The 20,066-nt window shown below is 40.1% G+C and overlaps 1 protein-coding gene across 6 annotated transcripts in view; it reads right to left on the bottom strand.

Annotated features, from left to right (window-relative positions):
* The window catches only part of PAPPA2 (pappalysin 2), a 522,663-nt gene that overhangs the window by 90,698 nt on the left and 411,899 nt on the right, over nt 1-20,066 (bottom strand). For all 6 annotated transcript variants that reach the window (XR_014816258.1, XM_084977645.1, XM_084977647.1 and 3 more), the window contains 2 exons: nt 15,971-16,106; nt 15,554-15,770 (listed from right to left, as the gene is read on the bottom strand). Coding sequence is in view for 5 of the 6 variants with exons in the window: in XM_084977645.1 (XP_084833771.1) it covers nt 15,554-15,770; nt 15,971-16,106 (353 nt within the window). In the remaining variant the exon portion in view is untranslated. The remainder of the gene's footprint in view (nt 1-15,553; nt 15,771-15,970; nt 16,107-20,066) is intronic.

Genomic DNA, 20,066 nt, shown 5'->3' with positions numbered 1-20,066 from the left:
TGCTCCTGGGTACCTAGGCACACACGTAGCATTGTCCTACTAAAATGTGTGTTTGGGCCTCTCTGAATGATGCCTGGACTTGGGAAACCTCTGTTGGCAGAGTTCCGTAAAAGAATGGCCCTCATGTGCCATGAGGTAGACTTTCTCAACCACAGTTGTATATTTGACACACATAGGCAGATTTTTAAAAATATAGATATCCAGGCTCTGCCCCCCTGGAGATTTTGACTCCGAAGGCTTGTAGTAGGGTCCTCACAGCTGTGATATTAGTTTAAGTTTCAAAGTTTTTGATGCTCACCAGGAGTGAAACCCAGAACCATAAAGATCTGGGGATGCGTAACCTGAAAGCTATGTCAACAAATTCCATAGGCCAAGACTGTAGAATAACAAAGCTGATTCCAGAAGGAGAAACTGGTCCCACTGCTTGAGTATTACGCTTTAATGTTTTCAGCACAAATTATCACATTGGAGCCATAAGACAGATCAAAAGTATAAAACATTTCCCCCATCCTAAAGAAGCTTTCAATACAGCTGAAGAGAGAAAATAATTAAATCATGTGTTACTGATTATAAATCCATGGCTAGTCCAGAAAAAGATTTATCATTGGATATGATTTGACCTCAATGAATTAATAGGATTTGGAAAGGCAAAAGAAATATGCCAGAAAGTTACATCCAATGCTTTCCAGACAGAATACAGACCAAGGCAGCACTCTAAAACCTAGACAAAAATCACCATTTCCTCTCTCAACACTGAAAAATGAAGAAAATTCAGTCCATATGGATCTCTTAAAGTCTGACTAACCAACTTAAAAAACCTATGTGGAAAAGAGTCAACACCGATATCTGACGATGGATTTAGAGGCAAGTCCCCCAATTCTTCCCCTGCCTTTCAGTGGTAGGTGAAGAACAGGGTAAGGCTGACACCAGAAAGCAGACATCATTCTCATCAGAGGGAACAGTCAAACCAGCCATGAACTGTCCTCCAGGACATGCTAAATCAGGTATACTTGAAAATTTTCCATTGCTTAAGGCCACTAGAGGGAAGTTGGCCTCCATTCCAGCCAAGGCCCAGACTGGAGAAGCTGGGTAGCTCCTGAGGAATGGGTAAAGTGCTAGCTGTTCTATCCACAGCTTCCTCACAGCTTTGATCTGGGCCACCTCAGGCAGCTACAACATTATTCTAGAGTCAATCAGAATCAAGAGTGAAACCTTCTTTCTCCCATGTGAGGGCCGATGGAATATTATGCACTAAAGACACCATTGCTTGAATGTGACTGCTGGAGGCTGAGGAGGACCTTTAAACATGGTCTTGGAGGAACCACAGCTTGTTAAAATGAGACTGGACTTTAGAGACAATTTAACCCTAATTTAACCCTAATTCCTCATTCTAGAGATGAGGAAACTGAGCCCAAAGAAATGATGGGATATCCCAGAACTTCCTACCACATTAAAACTACAATATAATAACATATTTATAGAGAAACATTTAAGATTTGACTCAAACTCAAAATCAGGATGATATCAGTTTGTGAACTTTTCTAAAGTCAATGTCCCACCCTCCCTCAGGCATCCAACTCTAGGTTAGTTTAGGAGAAACTTTCTGGCATCCATACCACACTTTTTGAGAAATAACACGATATGATGGAGAAAGTAGTAGATCAAGGCCAATGTGACTTGGGTTCAGGTCTTAGTTTGTCCCTGCTTACCTCTAGGACATTGTCTAGGTCTCTTAACCACTCTGGCCTTTTGTCTGCACATTTGTAAAATGATGGAGTTGAACTAAGTTCTCTCCAAGATCCTGTCCAGCTTTAATATGGTATTTAATCTCCAAGATGAGGTGATGGTGGTATTAGGGTGGGAATACAGAAAACCCACGAATGGGCAGGATGTGGTAGGGAACCCAAGAATGAGTTTCTCACAGACCTTGCCTAGTATAAGTTTTTGCTTAATGTCTCAACCTTTAAGTTGTTTAAAGAAAATACTGCAATTCATTTATCAAGAAGTACCACTATTGACCAAACAGCAGTCCTAGTGGTTTCTGTAGAAACAGCTCTTTTAAGGTTAAGTAGTACAAGAGGATTGGATTTCTCTTCATCCCCCACTGTGTTTTATTGATTCTTATTGAAATAAGAGGGTACAGGCTAAGAAGGAATGTATGCTCTGGATTTGGCAGTAGAGGGAAGCAGTATGTACAGAATGTAGAGTGGATTGGAAGAGAATCCTCCTTCGTCTTCCCACAACCAATAGCAAAACCAAATAATAATAACAATAATATCCATCCTTAGAGAGCTTTGCTGCTTCTCCAAACAAATGTGAAAAAATATGGCCTCCACTCTGGCTCCTCATTTTGCCTCCTCCTGGATCCACCTTTGCTTTGGAGGAACCAGATTAAATATTAAGTACATTTCCATCAGCTTTCTTGGGCAGAACAAAGATGGTACATTGAGGGGCTTTACTGAAGGATCATATGACTGAGAAGGAAAAATTATTCAATTTCTCCTCTAAAGAGTCTCATCTGATAGAAACAGAGCAATCTCAGTAATAATTCTGATTCTTCCATCCCATGACAAAGAAATGAATTACTACACTAAGCAGACTTCTTCCTTCCCATATCCTAGGAAAGTGGGGATTTTCTCTGTCCCTCTATTGAAGTCTCTGTCCCAAAGTTGGCCCCTCAAAACATCGCTGTCAAGAGATGCCCATTTCTTCCTAGAACGTGACCTATTCATAAGTTCAGGACTGGACTCTGGTGGCTCCAGTACTTGTAATTTGCTTCGCTCATTTCTATTTCTGGGCACAGTTTTGACCACACTTGACTGTAACACTAGACGTCCCATCCAAATGCCCCCTCTCCTTCTAAAGAAAAACAGATTTACATCACACAGCCAAAAGCACTCCCTTTCAAAAGTCCTGTCTCACCAAGTTTCAGAACCCATGATTTTAATGTAGATTATAAAATACGTGGAATACCAGAGAAAGAGTCAAAACAATTTCTGGCTAATCAGTGGAAAATGTGTGCCCCAGCACAACACCAGGGAAACATAACTGCTCATCAGAAACAGTAACAACAATAAAAAGAATAAATATTATATAAGCATATAATATATAACATATAAACTATAAAATTTTTTCCATTTTGCAAAGGCAGTAACTATCCCCATCTTTTTAGTGAGGAAGAATCACTGGATTCCCCAAATGACTGCACTGCTGACTCCCTTCTACCCCTCTATTCATCCCTGGGCACCAATTAAACTATTCATTCCGGAGAGACACTTCTCCAGGCATATTCACAGGCTAAGCCTGGGGAAAGGTGAAACATGGAGTTACATGAGGGAACAACACAGTCTGTGAAAAAAGTTTAAAAGGCATGAGCTTCCATCTGTGCCATTTCTAGAACAGTACCTACAAGGCAGGAAGAAAGGGTAGCATGGTATCTCCACGGCTATACACAAACTTATGTGTACACTGAACTCCTGAGGATTTGCAAGCCAACACCCTGAATGAGTCCCAAGTTCACACATAGAAGTAGAACATAAAAGACATGTCAGGCCCTTTTGGGACTCTCACTCCCCCTTGGCTTTTTTTCCTATAAAGTTCTGGTCTCCCCATCAGAAGCTTCACATTGTTCCCATCATCTTGCAATTCCAGGATTTATCAGTCCTTGGTTTACTTCCGATCTGGAATATTACTCCCTTCTGTCCTTTTGCTCTTCCTAGCACTCCCAAGCCTGGCAACATCAACAGCTCATTTGCTTATGGAGAAATGAAGGCTCAGAGAAGGGAAGGGACTACCCTAAAATCATGTGGTGAGACTGGTGATACAGCCAAATGCAAGAGGCAGGGGTCTGGATGATGGGCTTGCTGTGATTCTAATCACCAGTCTTTCTCTGCCTCCATGATAACAACGACACAAAACCAGATGTGGCCTCAGAGTCATTCTGACCAGAACTTATGGTCAAATCCACCAACAGTGTCTGTCTACTCGGCAGGCTGGCAAAATGACAGAACCTTGGAAATATTGGTTTGTTTTTATTGTCTGTGCTTTCTCCAACAGCTGCCATTAATATAGACCATAAACACAGGGCCAGCCCTGAGCAAAACTGAGAAGCAGGTGATACTTTAAACTCATTTCTCTTTTTGCCACCACCTGTTCTGATTTTCATACTCCCCAAAACTTCTAGACACCTATAGGAGGTTGCATTTCAGCAAGTTCCTGGTCTACTTTTGAACTGGCAAGGCTTATAAGAGAATATTTCTGGTGTAAACAGTTGATAGTAACCTAAAACATTTATCCTTTTATTAAAGAGTCATTGACTATTTTAAAGAGACCACTGGAGATTATTAAGATGTGACCAAATAATTCCTAATTGTGGGATTTCAGACACTGCAATAAGGCATTAGGAGTTACTGCTTTCAAGTCAGTGTTTTGAAACAAGCCTTAGCATAGACTCCAACCCAAGTCTTCCTAAACTGTCTATGCCTGTTCCTAGCACTGAAAGCTATAACCTGCAAGCTGTCACCCAATTGGTTCCAAGAATGTACCCCACTAGGAACCATCCCAGACAAGGTAATATTTTAATACAGGCCATTTCCAGAATAGTCTATCCATGTTCCCATAAACCCCTAAACAAGACCATGACCATGACCTTTCCATTTTCCCTCTATAACCCCTTGAGAATAAATAGTTGAAAAGACTAATAGCTCCCTGTGCTTCCCAGAGCAGATCTGTCATTCACCAGGCTATCTGTCACCAGCCAGGAGAACCAGAATCCTCACCAGCAGATTCTTCTCCTTCCCTCTTATTTTATGGACAAGTCATTCTGGGAAAAGGAAGTTGAGCAAGAAACTCAGGGAACAATTCAACAGCTATAATTCTTCTCTTCTTGCTTAAGAAACAAAAACAGATTCAATGTTAATTTGCCACACTGCTCTGGGGAAGAAGATAATCAAATGAGTAGAAATGCAATACATATTTCATTTCTATAGTGCTTTTCCCAGCAGCCCAAGAGAACACTTCCCATCACCCTGGAACACGAAAAGGAAACCCTCTGCTAAACATAAACAATGGGGAGCCAACGGATAAATAGATGCTTTAACATGTAGCCCCTAGCAAAAAAAAAAAAAAAAAAAAAAAAAGGAAGAAGCCCTTCACTTTATGAGGCTGAGGAAAGGGAGGTGGTTGGAATGTTTTACATAGGACTGAACAGGGAAAGGAGAGGACAGGCAGGGCACAGGGACCCAATCCAGGCAGAGAAGGAAGGAGAAGGGTTATAAATCTGAGCTCCAAATAACTGAAGCACAATAGGAATTGGTAAAGCAGAAGCAATGAGGGTTCCAGGGAATAACAAAGCATGAAGCAGAAGGATGGATATAGAGACAGAATGATACTATTACCAAGACCAGGCTCACAAACTGATTAGAGCAAGGATGGAATGCCAAGGGGCTGAGCCGTGCCCTGGCTGCACGCCCCTGGACCCAGGCTCAGAGGCCTTATAATCTAGCCTCAGCTCTACTTGCAATCTATAGTATAACCAAGAAGAAACATTTCCACACCTGGGTCCCAACGTCTTCCAAATGGAAAATACAGCCATTTTCTCCCAGAAATTTTCCGGGATTATTAAATTCAGAGAAGTGAATTCTGAGGACAAGGTGTGTTCCTTTCTACCACATCCCTCCACCACCAACCAACATCCCGTGTGCACACTGACTCCTCCATGGACCATAGAAGGTGACCCAGAAATCTCTCTACTTGACTTACTAATAACTGCTCTGTCTTCTCAGTCAGAAGATTCACCTTTTCAAGCTTAGCTTTCTAAGGCTAAAGACATCTTTTGTGTCACAGCACAGGGATGTCACTGAAAGGAGGATCTCAAGAGGTGAGGCTGCTCGGCGGAGTCAGCTTGTGATAGTATTAACCTTGTGTGCTACCAACTTTCATAAAAAGCAAACAGAAAATTATGGGTTATTTGGCGGTAGCTGGTTGTTGTTTTTTTCCTCCCTGGATTACACATTTTTTTTTTTTCAGTTCTTGCTTTAAGAAACAGAACCTGAAGAACAGAGGCTCCATAGAGACAATGAAGGCGACTAAACTATTATACACATACATAAATTTTCCAGTCTCTGTGCAACCCAAGGTACTCCAAACCAAACTAGCCATGCTTTAATCTTTGATTACTTTTTTTCCCTTTTTTTTAAATTTTATTTCCCCACTGTACAGCAAACTTCTCCAACTATTTGTTTGTTTGTTTGTTTGTTTTTTTCCCACTGTACAGCAAGGGGGTCAGGTTATCCTTACATGTATATATTACAATTACAGTTTTTCCCCTACCCTTTCTTCTGTTGCAACATGAGTATCTAGACAAAGTTCTCAATGCTATTCATCAGGATCTCCTTGTAAATCTATTCTAAGTTGTGTCTGATAACCCCAAGCTCCCCATCCCTCCCACTTATTTTTAAAATCACTTGATTCTTTTATTTTTTTTTCATTTTTTCAAAAAAGTTTTGTGGAAGTATGGTTGATTTACAATGTTGTGATAATTTCTGCTGTACCACCAAGTGATTCAGTTATACATATACACACATCCGTTCCTTTTCAGATTCTTTCTTGACACAAGCATGGCAGTATGTTAATTATGTGTACGTGCATTTTTACGTTAAGTATTCAAGAGCTGGTGGCTGAATTCCAACTGATGTCCATAGTATTAGCCTAATACTAAATGTTTTTAATGCAAAAAAAATTCTACCTAAGAATTGCCTTGAATGCAGAATCCTACAAGAGCACAATCCTTCATTACTTTTTCTTAATTCAGACTCTATGTGTTCATGCTTATTTTGCTTTAAGTAAATAGGAAAATGCAGATTTAAACAGAAAAGAAAAAAGGAAAGAAAGCGAAGAGGAGAAAATCTGGGCATGATGCTACGCTTTATAAAAATATTTATTTTTTACTTAAAAATAATACCCTTTTGAACGGCACAATCATTTTAAAAGTTTAATCATTTTAAAATTTACTTATATAATTCAATGCACATTAACTTCTTCCAAAACATTGCCTTGTGTAAACTGAAATATACACACACCCACACACACACATTTACACTTATATAACCATAGTTTACTAGACCACACTTGCTAAAACAATTAACTCTCAATTGTCCATTATAAAAAGAGTCAGAACCCATATCATTTAAACAGCAACCACAATCTTTAAAATATTACATACTGTTATATTTTTCTAGGTAATCAAACTGATATTACTGATTAAATTTTACTTCAATGGAGTTCCCATCATGGCTCAGTGGTTAACGAATCTGACTAGGAACCATGAGGTTGTGGGTTCGATCCCTGGCCTCGCTCAGTGGGTAAAGGATTCAGTGTTGCCGTGAGCTGTGGTGTAGGTTACAGATGTGGCTCGGATCTGGCTTTGCTGTGGCTCTGGCGTAGGCCAGTGGCTACAGCTCCGATTCAACCCCTAGCCTAGGAATCTCCATATGCCGTGGGAGTGGTCCAAGAAATGGAAAAAAAAAAAATTACTACAATGAATACTATAACAATTTTCAGTTGAGCCATGGAGAAGGTGACTCTGAAGGTAGCTCAGGTTTAGGAATAAGAGAAAATGAATTTGGGAATAAAATATGGATATGGATCATTCATAAAACAAATGTGGCATAATCTAGATAATGGAGAGTTGAGAGGTTATTCCCTGGTAGAAGGCAGTTTAGATAATCTGCCTACCAAGAAATGGAGAATTTCTGTAAGAAGACCTTGCTCTTGGAATCAATGTTTTTCTCTCATGCTTTTTTCCTGCATGCAAACTCCTCATATGTCACTTGTAACCCAAGCTGTCTAGTAAGTTGAAATTACATAAATACAGTGTGGGGCTCTCTCAGGACATGAGACACATGCAGTGAGGTCCTTATAACTCCACGGTCTATGCACACAGTCAGCTAGTTGAGGTTAATGCATTGTGGTGGACATGATTCCAGCTTCTTAGAATCTACAACATTGTGTAATTCCCTCAAATTGAGCGCAGGTGGGACCAGTGACTTCTAACCAACCAAATATGGCAAAGATGACAATGTCACTTCTGACTATCTTAACGAAGATTAAAAGATACTCTTGCTGAAAGACTCTCTCTTTGCTGGTTTTGCAAAAACAAGCTGCCAAGTGTGAGCTGCCCAATAGAGAGGGCTATAGGGCAAGGAACTGAGGACAGCATCTATGCAACATTCAGCAGGAAAGTGAGGCCCTCAGTCTGGCAGCCTTTTGCAACCAAATACCAAAATTCATGTGAACGTGAAAATGGACTTTCCCCACTTGAGCCTTCAAATGACCAGACCCAGCTGACACCTCTTTATAGCCTTAAAGAAGAATCATTTAAGCCTGGCCTAGAGTCTTGAATCTTAGAAAATGTGAGGCTGTAAATATGTGTTGGTTTAAGCTGCTAAGTATGCAGTAGTATTACTGTATGGTAATAGAAAACTACTATGCATATAAACCAGGTTTAAATCATAGTTCTCCTTTCTGGCTTACCTGCACATCAGATCTCCAAGAGAGTGGTTATTTTTTTCATTGATTTTTCTTTCCTCTCAAGAGTAAGATTCTTTTTGTCTGGGTTAGGACCCCACAAGAGCTAATTTCTCTTTTTCTAATGACCTCAAATTCCCTGGATTCTGTCCATAAAATTGCCCAATCTAGATAATTCATTTCCTGAACTTGTTCCAAAGTATCTTTACAATTCCACCATTTATCACTTACTCTATTAAATATCACCAGCTTACCTGCATTACTTGAAGCCCACATTTACTTTCCTTGGCTTCACAGTTTCCTCAAAATAAACATGCTATTTGCATAAACATTATCTAAAATATAGGTGCACTTTAATTATTCTAGGGCCAGTTAAACTCTTGTTACCTTACTCCAAATACAGTGTGAGGGAGTGTGGCAGGATTTCTTAGATAGTAATAGGCATGAAAATATTTCTCAAGCAATGTTTCATTCATTTAACGGAACCCTTTTTTTACTAAAAACAAATTACTTAGATTCTAGTCTTAGTTTTGCTAATTTAAAATGAGGTGAATTTGTACACACTATTAGTTTCCTAAACTGAAACATGATTCCTGGCATATTATAAGCACAGAATAGTTTTTGAATAATGAATAGTCTATCTCTTTCTGTATACACACACATACCACATAGAATAATTAATTTTACAAATCAGTCTATGTTATATTTTTCAGAAGGCTTTTTTTCTATGTGAAGTAAAATATAGCAATGGATATACAATGTGTACACATACTCCCCACATCCCCCTTAACATATTCACTGTTTTAGACCTAAACTATTATGTAACTCAACTCCTGATTACCCATAATGATAAAAAAAGGGATCAAAGCATGACTATATATAGTGAGTGAGAAAGAGTGATAGTGAGAATAAGAGAGAGAGAAGAAATAACCCAGGTTTCCACACGGACATTCATTTTAAAAGATTAATATCTTATTCAGTTTTATATTAGAATACTTGGCTTTGATAAGCTATAGTTTAAGGTAAACCTCAGAACCCACTACAATTTTATATTTATGAGTATCTATTGCTGTTTTCCATCTCAATCAGAATGTGTATTTATACTGAATAAAATGAAGAGGGATTTATACTTTAAGTTTGCCTTGGACTTAAAATAAGTTCAAAGCATTAAAAAGAGAAAATATGCATTTCTAGCTAGGTCAATCCACTTAGAAGCTGTATTAAAAACTGGTCTTAGTATTAAAGCCAGGAACATAAAGAAAATCTTAATTGGAAACATAAATGGCAGATAGAAAAGTGGTTTCTTCTTGTTATTTGACATTTTCTGCCAATTATCAACTATTTCTTCTCAGTCCCAAATCCCCACCTTTCACTGCCCTACTTTGTGATACCAGAGATGGACCATGCAAAATATTGCTCTTTTGCCAGTTATAGTATGATGTCATGTTTTCTCAATAGACATAACTGCAGAGACATTGTAGGAGGAAGGGGTGTCTCTTCTGGATTCACATGTGCTCTTCTCTCCTTGCTTCTGCAGCACTGGAATGTCCAACACAGCTTCAGTCCAGTGGTGTTCACCCCCCGAGTGAGTTTCAGTGACACCCTACAGGTCCCAGTCATTCTACTAGCACCCTAGCTGGCTTCCCAGTAAGCTTCGAAAGGACCTGAGTGAATGGCTCCCCTGAAAGTTTCATTGCTACCTCAGTGGGTGCCTTATCAAGTTTCATCAGTGTCCAGCAGGCGACCTCCCAGAAAGCTTCAGCAGCACCCCAAAGGCAGTTTTACAGAAAGTCCCAAAAGCACCTCAACAGAGAGCTTCCTACTGAGCTTGAATCAGCATCCCAGTGAGGGGTTTCCTGATTGCCAGTCTCAGCCTGTGAAACCTCAGCAAACTTCTCTGTCAGCCTGTGTACCACTGTGGCACCCTCTCCAATGAGATCGAGATCACAGCCTTTGGCTGGGGAGCCTCTTCCAAATTTCTTCCTTGGGACACTCTTCCCTCATCCCTAAAACTAACAGTTGCTCCCTTTTCCCACCATTCTCCTGTTAGGGTTCTCTTTATCCTTAGTAGTTAATACTCTGTTACTAGTTACTTATATTTATCTTTCCCTATTCTAGTTACTGTGTCCTGACTGAACCCTGACTGTCATTGGGGTGCTGCTGAAACTTTCTGGGAGGTTGCCTGCTGGGCACTGACTGACACAGAATGGAACTAGAAAGGGTAGCAGGAGAGAATCACAAAGACAGAATGTGGGGATCAGTTTGGTTGCACCTTTGGGCTTGAGTACAATGCTGAGCAACTTGTCAACAGGATGCTAACAATCAAGGACCTGCAGTGGGATCACAACTAACAAGCTATCACCTTTGGCTACTGCAGTGAAGAGCCAACTGAAAACAAGGTCGGAGGAACTTAATAAAATCCTGTTATAATAATACAAATTAGGATGAGGAGGGTGGATTTAGAGATGAGAAGCAACAAGTTGATAGATAACTGTCACACCTTGTAAAAGGATAAAGATGGGAAACGGTGTGGAAACTGCCTTAGGCTGTGCTCCCACCTGGTGCTGGAATGTGCTACAAACTCCACATGTCTCATTCTCAGGTAATTTCACAGGATTACTCCGAGGTTATTTTTCCCTGCTTCCCACTTAAACATCAACAGTACAGAAAAATATGAAAGCCCTTATCAACACCAAAAACAAAGATGGATAGCTGGACTCTGTGAGGTTTCTCTCCTGATTTCAAAATATGTTGGAGTTGAATTGAGAAACATCACTGGGAAGCCAAAGCATGCTTTTTTTTTCAGTTTGTTTTCTGAAAATAAAGTAAATAAAGAATAGAGCCATATTTTGAAAGAGAGGGAAACGGTTCGTTCTTTCTTCATTCCCTGGCCCCTATAAAGACCAGAAACTGGGCACCACTTTGCAGAGATCACAGATCTGTTCTCTGTCCATCAGTCCTCATCAGTACCCTTTCTTTACTCCTTTCAAGATTTCTGCGTGGGAAATACAAGGGTTTCTCCTGGGGTAGGAGTGAGGAGGGATGATGGAGAACAGCAAAGTCCATTGAGTCCTGGGAGATAAATGTCCCAAAGGTAAAAAATGCTACAGAGTCCTAAAAAATACTAGGGGCTTAAGGACCATGAGATAACTTTTTAGAATAAAAGTCTGGAGTAGTTTTATGAAGTGATATCCTACTGTCTTTATAAACAGTGCAGTGAAGCAATGTGCCCTGGGCTTGTTGGCAGTGAAGATAGAGAAAGGTTAAAAATAAAAGAAAGGCAAATATTTATCAAACAAATACAAACAAAGGGAAAGGAAGGATGGGAATTTTAATTCCAGACAAAGCATAATACAAAGCCAAACGCATTTAAAGGGGCAAAAGGGTTGGCAAGAGGTATGCTCTTAATAAAGATAAAATAGTCGCAAGCACTTAGATACCTAATTATGTAATATGAAATTATAAAAAGCCAGAACCGTTGGAAATACAAGGAGAAATTGAAAGAAACACAATTGTTTGGAAGTTTACTCTGCATTCTCAACCTTTTATAGAGCAGGTAGATATACAAATCAACAGGAAGCAGAGTATGAATGCTGAAAAGGAGTAAGTAATCACCAGAAGTTTCAACCATTGCCATCAGCCTATGCCTTGGAAAAGGAGACAATGCTCTTCATCTTCTGAAGATTCAGCATCTGATGGATATACAACCAGTCAGAGAAGCTGCACCCAATGCACCCAATGTTTCACTGTGTTCATGGGACGAAAAGAACAAAGAAAAACCACACGCCCATCAGCAACTCTTACCTAAGTTCTTCTAGACTTTACCTTATGAATTTCCAAAGTAGTTGAGTCCTGATTATATGCCAACGAATCTACTCATGAAAGCAAATTAACCTATTAGTGCCTGGATTATATATTGGGCACATTTAAAATCCCACTGTATTAATTAAAAAAAAAAAAAGGCTCCCACTTCACAAAGCCATCAACATAATCCTGGATCTGCCTGATACTCCAACTCGGGCGATACTGTGACAGCTTATGCAGGCAGGACCTTCCCCCAAGGTGGCTAGAGCAGGAACTCGCCAGAGAGTAAGAATGAATTAAGCTCTTATTGGGCACTGGTGACCAACACCAGGAACTCCAAACTTGGTTTTCAAGATTAAGGGGTTCATTATCAGTAGTCTAAGCCCAATGGGTCATAAGCTGGGTAGCCATCACAACAGAATGGCAAAGAAGATGAAGAGAGAGATCAAAGGCAAAGGGTCAAGGTAAGGATCATGGATGTCACCGGAGATGCAGACTTGGGTTCACTGGCCTTTGGCTGACATTCTGTGGGCCAGTCAGACTGATTCAAAGATGCAATGCTGTAGGAGAACAGGCCATTGGTCATTAACGGTTAAATACAAAATGGGTAACACATCCACTACTGCCAGGCGTCTGTCAGCTCTCCCTTGCCCATTTTAGTATTAATGGAATTCAGGTCATAAGGGGTAAGAGGAGGTAGCCAGAAATCCCTCTCACTATGCCCAGAATTTGAGGGCTTCATATTAGGGTCTATCTACATTTACAACTGAGATCAATACAAAGATATAAAAAGACTTGAGAATACATGTGGATTCACATTTTTAATCTGTTCACAAAGAAAATATATGGGCTCTATTCGGTTCTTTCATATCAAAATTTACTATACTGCACTGATTTGCTGGCTGAGAAGAAAAAGACAATTTTGCATGGCTCCTGTCAGTCACATGTGGTTTGGAAATTCTTAGGCATTCCAGATACACTTTGTGTAAACTGGAGAATCATATCCTATTTCTACTGGTTTGCATGCATGCATATAAAACTTGTTTTTCCCGCAATGCCAAGTGAAAAGAAGTGAAGAACTAGCAGCAGTGATCATAATTAATCAACTTCTTTGTCAAAACTTCACAGCTGTAATGGTGAGGGGAATTCTTATCCCTCAGGTCTAGAGAGTCTGTGACTTCTTTTTTGGTTTGTCTGTTCAGTTCTGTCCCATGGAGGATTTAGAACTAAGTCTTTGTCATTTAATGCACAGTTTCTGACATCTCCTATGTGTCAAGGCCTCAGCGAGGTCCTGAGAGATACCAAATAGAATTCCTACTATAGGGAGCTCAGAGTGGTAAAGAACAAGAAGTACATAAATAGTTACCACCTAATGTGATAGTGTGAGTTGTGTACAATGTCCTATGGAAACAGGGAGGGAGTTTTCCAAAACTTCATAGAGGAAGGTGAATCAGGTTGAAGGGAAGACGTATTGGACAGAATTCAAGACATGGAGCTCATCAAGAACACATGTTTTGGGGACCTGAAAGAAGTTCTGTGTGGCTCAAGGCCAAAGGTAGAGCCAGTAGAGAAAATAATTGGAAAACACATGAGAAAGAGGCAATCATTCTAGCAAATAATGTTATTTTAATAGTCTACATTTTTGCATTAATATTTGAAGACGTCTGCTCCCTAAGGAGACTTAAGTCATAGATGAACTAGCTAACGTTGCAATGCCCAGTACCCTGACTCTAGCCCTTCTTAGCACTTGCAACAGTGCCTGGCACAGAGTTAGTAGTCAATTAACATAAACTATTATTACTATTATTATTGATGACCCCTAATAATTTGTGCCCTGATGCAAATGCCCTCCTTTTGAGTATGGGGTGGACCGACTCATTTCCAATAAATAGAATATGAAAGAAGTATAGCATATTGGTTGTCAATTCCAACATTACGTTATAAAAAGACCGGCTTCCCTTTGGGGCAGATTCTCATGTTCATACAATCTCTGGCTCCCCTTCCTTCTTGGATTATTAGCTGCCATGTCATAAGGACACTCAGGCAGCTTATGGAGAAGCCATGTGGCAAGGAATTGAGCCCTGCCTGCTTGAGTGTGCTCACTGCCAGCACCTATGTGAGTTTGGAGGCAGATCTTCTCAGTCTTGCCAACAGCCACATGAGTAAGCTTGGAAGTGAGTTCTCCAGCTCTACTCAAGCCTTGAGGTTACTGCAGCCTTGGACAACCACTGATGGCAACCTCTTATGAGACTCTAAGCCAGCGGCACCCTGCTGAATTACACCTAAATTCCTCACCAACAGAGACTGTGACAAGCCATTAGATTTTGGTATAATCTAGTGGCTTTTCTACACAGCAAAAGGTAGCTAATATACTATATAAGTACATCTATCCCTATTCCCTACTCAAGGCTGGGTTTCTGGGATACCTAGCTTGGGCATGGTGATATCAGAGTCCCTTCTTGAGGACTGAGCACTGCCTGGAAACCCAGCTTTTGTAACTAGGCTACCAAATGCCTGACACCCCACTCCTTGAGGGAAAAAATCCTGTTTCTTATAGTCTCTTTCAATTGATTAGACCATTCGTAGAATGAGTCTAGCCCAAGTACAGCACAGATGATTGCGTCTGACTTGCTCCTTGCCCCGTCAGGGCCAAGCTTGGACACACCAACTCTGTGAAGTACGGTTCCTTACTAGCTGTGGCTGAGAATCCAGGAAAGCTCTATCTAGAAGATGACAATCGCAGATGTCCACAGAAAGGCTTGTATAGCTAATGTAGTCCTGATTTCCATATGTGAGTCTAATTGATCATATGACATGCCTTAGAAACTAATTGTTAAACTTGCCATATACACTGTCCAGGTTAGAACAAGTGGAAAAATATACATAACTTAGGAAACATTGAGTTTTTGGCAGAGAATTTTTGGCAGTTTATATAACAATGTTGACTTGAAGGCAGTGTTTTTTAATATGTAAAAAAGATTTTAAGACCTTGCAAAGATAAATATTTACATAAAAATTATTCTCAGCTGGGAAAGAAGAGCAAAATATAAAATCCAAGTATGCCTTCTACAAATTGTTCTTTGCGTGCTTCTTATGTCTCTCTAGTAGTTCTTAGATCCATTTTTAGTTAGTGAACGAGCACCCACTACCTACCCAACGGCATGTATGAAAATGGTAGTTCAGTACAACAAAAAGAAAGTAGAAAAACAAGGGGACTTTGTACCTTTGTCCCTGATGATTTTGCCCCTCATGGTCTGGAATGCAGTTATTGGGAGCTGCAGGACTTCTGTGGGAGGATGTCCTTAGAGCCACTGCTGAGATGCCCACCAATGGGGATGAGAAATTCAGCAGCACTGAGGTGGCATGGTGGAAGAGGACATTCGAGTGATGGGTTACATTGATAACCAGTGGGTTATGCTGGCATGACAGTTCATAGGTTCCTAAAGAGAAACAAGGAGATGGATAATAATTTAAGCCATTCATGAGCTCCAAGTTTCCATATCTAGTGTTCATTTTAACTTCTCAATAGCTATATGATATAGGCAAGCTTCCAAACAATATCAGAGACAGGCATCCAGCTGATTCCTGGGTCTATCAGATGGTCTGCTAGTGGTCCTAAAAGGGTAACTGTCAGACTCACCAAGAGAGTGGTTGTTTCCACTGACATCGGTCAGGTGGAGGGTCACTGTTGGCCGCTGATGTTCCCCAGGTACCAGACCATCAGATGTCAAGAAAATGAAAACTGCTGTGGCCACTCCTGGTCTACTGAAACAAACCTAGGCATAAGCATATGTATGTATGAGTCATTATTTCCACTGGGCTATCAAGGCATGTCTCATACTATTTTTATACTTGTCAAAGGGTTTGCCACTTATAAAGTAAGAGCTCCCTTCTCCTTTACAACTGGGAAAAATATGGAATAATCTCAGAAAGATAGTCAAGGACATGTCAAATGTCAAAATTAGCTGGAAAGAAGAAAACTTTCAGCTACTGGGCTCCATATCCTTTTCTGAAACTTTTAACCTCTACCACTTTTTACTTGAATCTTTGTTTAAATTTCTCAAAAAGATAACTCAAAGAGATAGACCATCACTGGAGACAGTGAACCACTGTACATAGCCAGCCAGTATCTCTCTAGCTCCGAAGTAAGAGAAGTGGTCAAGATGATCACCAAGCTAACACTTTATGCTGGACCAGCATAATTAATTATCCTTCTCTATCTCCATGTCTTCCCTCCCATTTTTTTTTATCAGAACCTCTCACTTTGCATTTAAACTATGACATAGGAGAGAGGCTATTGCAGAGTCTGTTGCTTCTGAGATTAGAAGCTGCCAAACTGTTTATTCTTATGCAATTCTTCTAGTGCCCCAAGTACATAGACCCTATCCATGGATGGAAAATAAGACAACAATGAGGTGCAGGAAAATTCAGTTCTAAGAAAGATTTCTAGATGGCTAGACTAATTAACAATGAAACCATCACAGTAAACTATGGAAGTTTTGTTCTCGGAAATAATTTAACATAAAAGAAAGCATCTCAGAGATTGGAGGATGATCTGGAGAGCTTATTTTCCACATTGAAATGATTTGATATAGAATTCTACTTCTTTTTTAGTTCCAATAGCTCAACATCACTCTTAATTTATATTGAGAATTATCTCCAACTTTTTCAGTTGCTGCATAATTAGAATCTGGTGCTGGACCGTACAACATTCTGTATGTAATTTTTCTAGCTTTCTATTAGGTTCTGAGGGGCACAAAGCCCCAAGAAAACTGTCCTCAGTGTCAGAATAGGTTACAACATCTAATGGCAGAGGGCATTTCTTAAAATGGGGAGCAAGAGAGTAAAACATGTTTTCCATTTTAATGAGAATTCTTCCTTGTCCACAGACTGATTTTTCCTGAGTTTTGGTGGTGTGTTTATAGAGTGTCCATTTGCACTGCTGGATTAATTAGGGTGATTTTATGATTTTTTCAGTGGTCAATGTAGCACAACTCTCCCTTCTTCCTCTTTTCCTTTGAGGGAAAGATCAGGCACACTTTTTTTTTTCCCCAGTGTCTCCCCCCCCCTTTTCATTTCCCCTCTTTGAAGTAATAAATATTTCTTTATAACTTAAGAAACTTCAAGACCCATAGGTTATGGTTTGCAATATGAGGTCCTTCGTCCCTGGCTGGATAAGGACTAGACATGAAATACACCATAAGGTAACCAGGAGCCTAACCCCCTCAACTCCAGCCCCAAATGACATCAAAGTCCCCTAGGAACTCCCACAGCCTCTTCCTTTTAATACACCACAAAAAAGACCTGGGTGCTGGAAGAAAGTCCTGGGTTCTTTCCTGAGCCAGGAACTGACAGAGTCCAAACAAGAATCTGGTGGCTTTACCCCAAGAGGCCTCAGACTGGAAGAGTCGGGGTGGCTTCAAGGAGGAACAGGAGAGCTCAGTTTTCCCACTTTCTGTTGGGTCCCAAAATAGACACCACCCACCTGAAATTAATTAGTAGGTCTTATGGTGTGGATTTCTCAGTCCTAAGGGTCCATGCCCAAAACCTCAAACTCCTTTTGCATCTCCTGGCTCTAAGGGTCTTTGAATCCCAAATCACTTTGAACCTTAAAGCCCGCTCCTGGTGGCAGTGTCTCTGTGCCTTGATTTGTGGGAAGTGGCTATGCCAGGATTTCCAGGCTGTGGCTTAAGTAGGAAAACCACAGGTGAGACAGGCAGAGGAACGTTGGGATATACAAAGCAAAGACAAGGGTTTGATCAAGGGACAGGATGCCCCGTCTTGGTTATTTCCTCTCACAGTGACACAGGAGAGGCAGCTAAACTTCATTCTCATCCAAATACCAAATACATCCCACAGCAGCAACTGGACATGAGGAAAGTATAAACTCTCATACAACTATTGGAAGCTCAAAAGCAGAGACCAGCTTGAAACGGTACATATATGCATAATGAATCTGAGCCGCAATAAAGAATCCAGTAAGTTCACCATTCTGGAGGGAGGGCTGGCCAGTCAGAACCCTAGGTGTAATTCTTAGCTGTGTCTTTACTAGCTAGGTAAACCCAACAAGCCATCTCTTCTCTCTAGGATTCCTCTGTTCCACATCTGAGAAACAGACACACTACCTAGCTCATGTGGCTACCAAGAGGATGAAATGAAATCATGTGAAAGCACATGGACAGTGCTTATCATCTAGTAAGGATTCAATGAACAACAATTCTTCTTTCCAAAAAGGCATTGTTTGTCATTCTGTTTAAACTTCAGGGAGACGAGGATAAAGAAGAAAAATTTTAAATGAAACATGTCCCACACATTTTGACATATAGAGAATTATGCTTTTCTGAAATTTATAGGCTACGAAATTTTATATATGCTATTTTTAAATGGCACTTGTACATGTGAATTGGTACTCCAGATTCTGCTTCCACAGAAACTGGCAATATTTGAGGCTCTTGGTATAGAAGGTGTCTCTATAAATGGGATCTATGAGAAATATGTTTTGTGTATGTACCTCTTTTAATTGACTTTTCAAAAAATTCAGTACAATATGTGCTTATTAAAAACCTACTTTTGCTGTGCATATAGACGAAGAAACTTCTAGAATTGGCAATTAGAATACTAAAAGTATATTCCTTATTTGAGTAAAGATGATATTTTTAAAAGCTGCTCTTTCTCCAGCCAAGTCACAGCTATTTTAATATATATAATGGTCTGGACTACTTTCACTTTATATGAAATAAATAAATGGATTTTATGTTCCTAGATGTGAAAAATAGGTAGCGGCTGGAGCAGAAAATTTGGCAACACAAAGCTTGCTTATTCTATTCTCATGCCACCTTTGCCACTACAAGGACAAGACTCCTCTAACTTCCATACCAAATGCACTCTGTGAACAGCTGACTCCTTCAGGAAAAAGTGCAACAGATACACCTCCTCTGGGACTACTCAGATCTGAAATGAGCACCAGGAATGCTCTGAAACAAAAGGCCAAGATGCTAGGAGGTCAAGGGAAGTGATAGCTTTATCTGTAACATTTTATTATTTGTTTTAACAAGGAGATAGCATTCATGTATTAAAGGGCAATATAAAATTAATTTGAATATAGCTTTTATGAAAAGGACAAATTGTAGTTAAATATAAGAAAGGAGGCAAGATCTTTTGGAAAAGCAATTGATTATCAGGATTGAGGAGATTCTCAGGTCTAATGATGGAGTGACTGTTAGTGAAATTAGCTCAGTGAATCTATCAAAAAATACTTTGAAACAGAGAAAACAGATTAGATAGATGATAGGCAGATAGGCAGATAGGTAGACAGAGACTAAATGACAGAAGTGGAAAACCAGTCCCACGCACTCATCTCCTTTCCATCCAAAGTCTGCATATTAATTGCCAGATCTAACCTCTGGCCATGGCTGAGGGGTAAGACTGAAAGAATGTTTCCCTGGTGCAGAACTGTCTGGGCTTAAGAACTCCCCTTTCAATTTGCCTGCTGGGTACAGACACATTTAACAGATTCGCAAACCAAGCATTATGCTGTCCAGGTCATCCTTTGTGGTGGTCCCTGGATAGCAGACCCTGAAACTATACCACAAACTTGAAAAGAATCTTCTCTGAGGTTTTAAAATGCTTTTGGTTAGTTACTGAGATGTTATTTTCTGGTGCCTTTCCGTTTTCATTCACCTATGGCACTTCCTGATTCTAGAGAAAGAGGCAAGGCCCTTGCTCAGGGGAATGTG

Source organism: Sus scrofa, chromosome 9, assembly GCF_054392235.1.
Source record: "Sus scrofa isolate SSC_HxYL_T2T_F1_AM1 chromosome 9, Sscrofa_HxYL_maternal_Yorkshire_Landrace_v2.0, whole genome shotgun sequence".
NCBI lineage: Eukaryota > Metazoa > Chordata > Mammalia > Artiodactyla > Suidae > Sus > Sus scrofa.
Note: the sequence above shows the minus strand (reverse complement) of the source record. Positions and strands in the feature narration are given on the sequence as shown.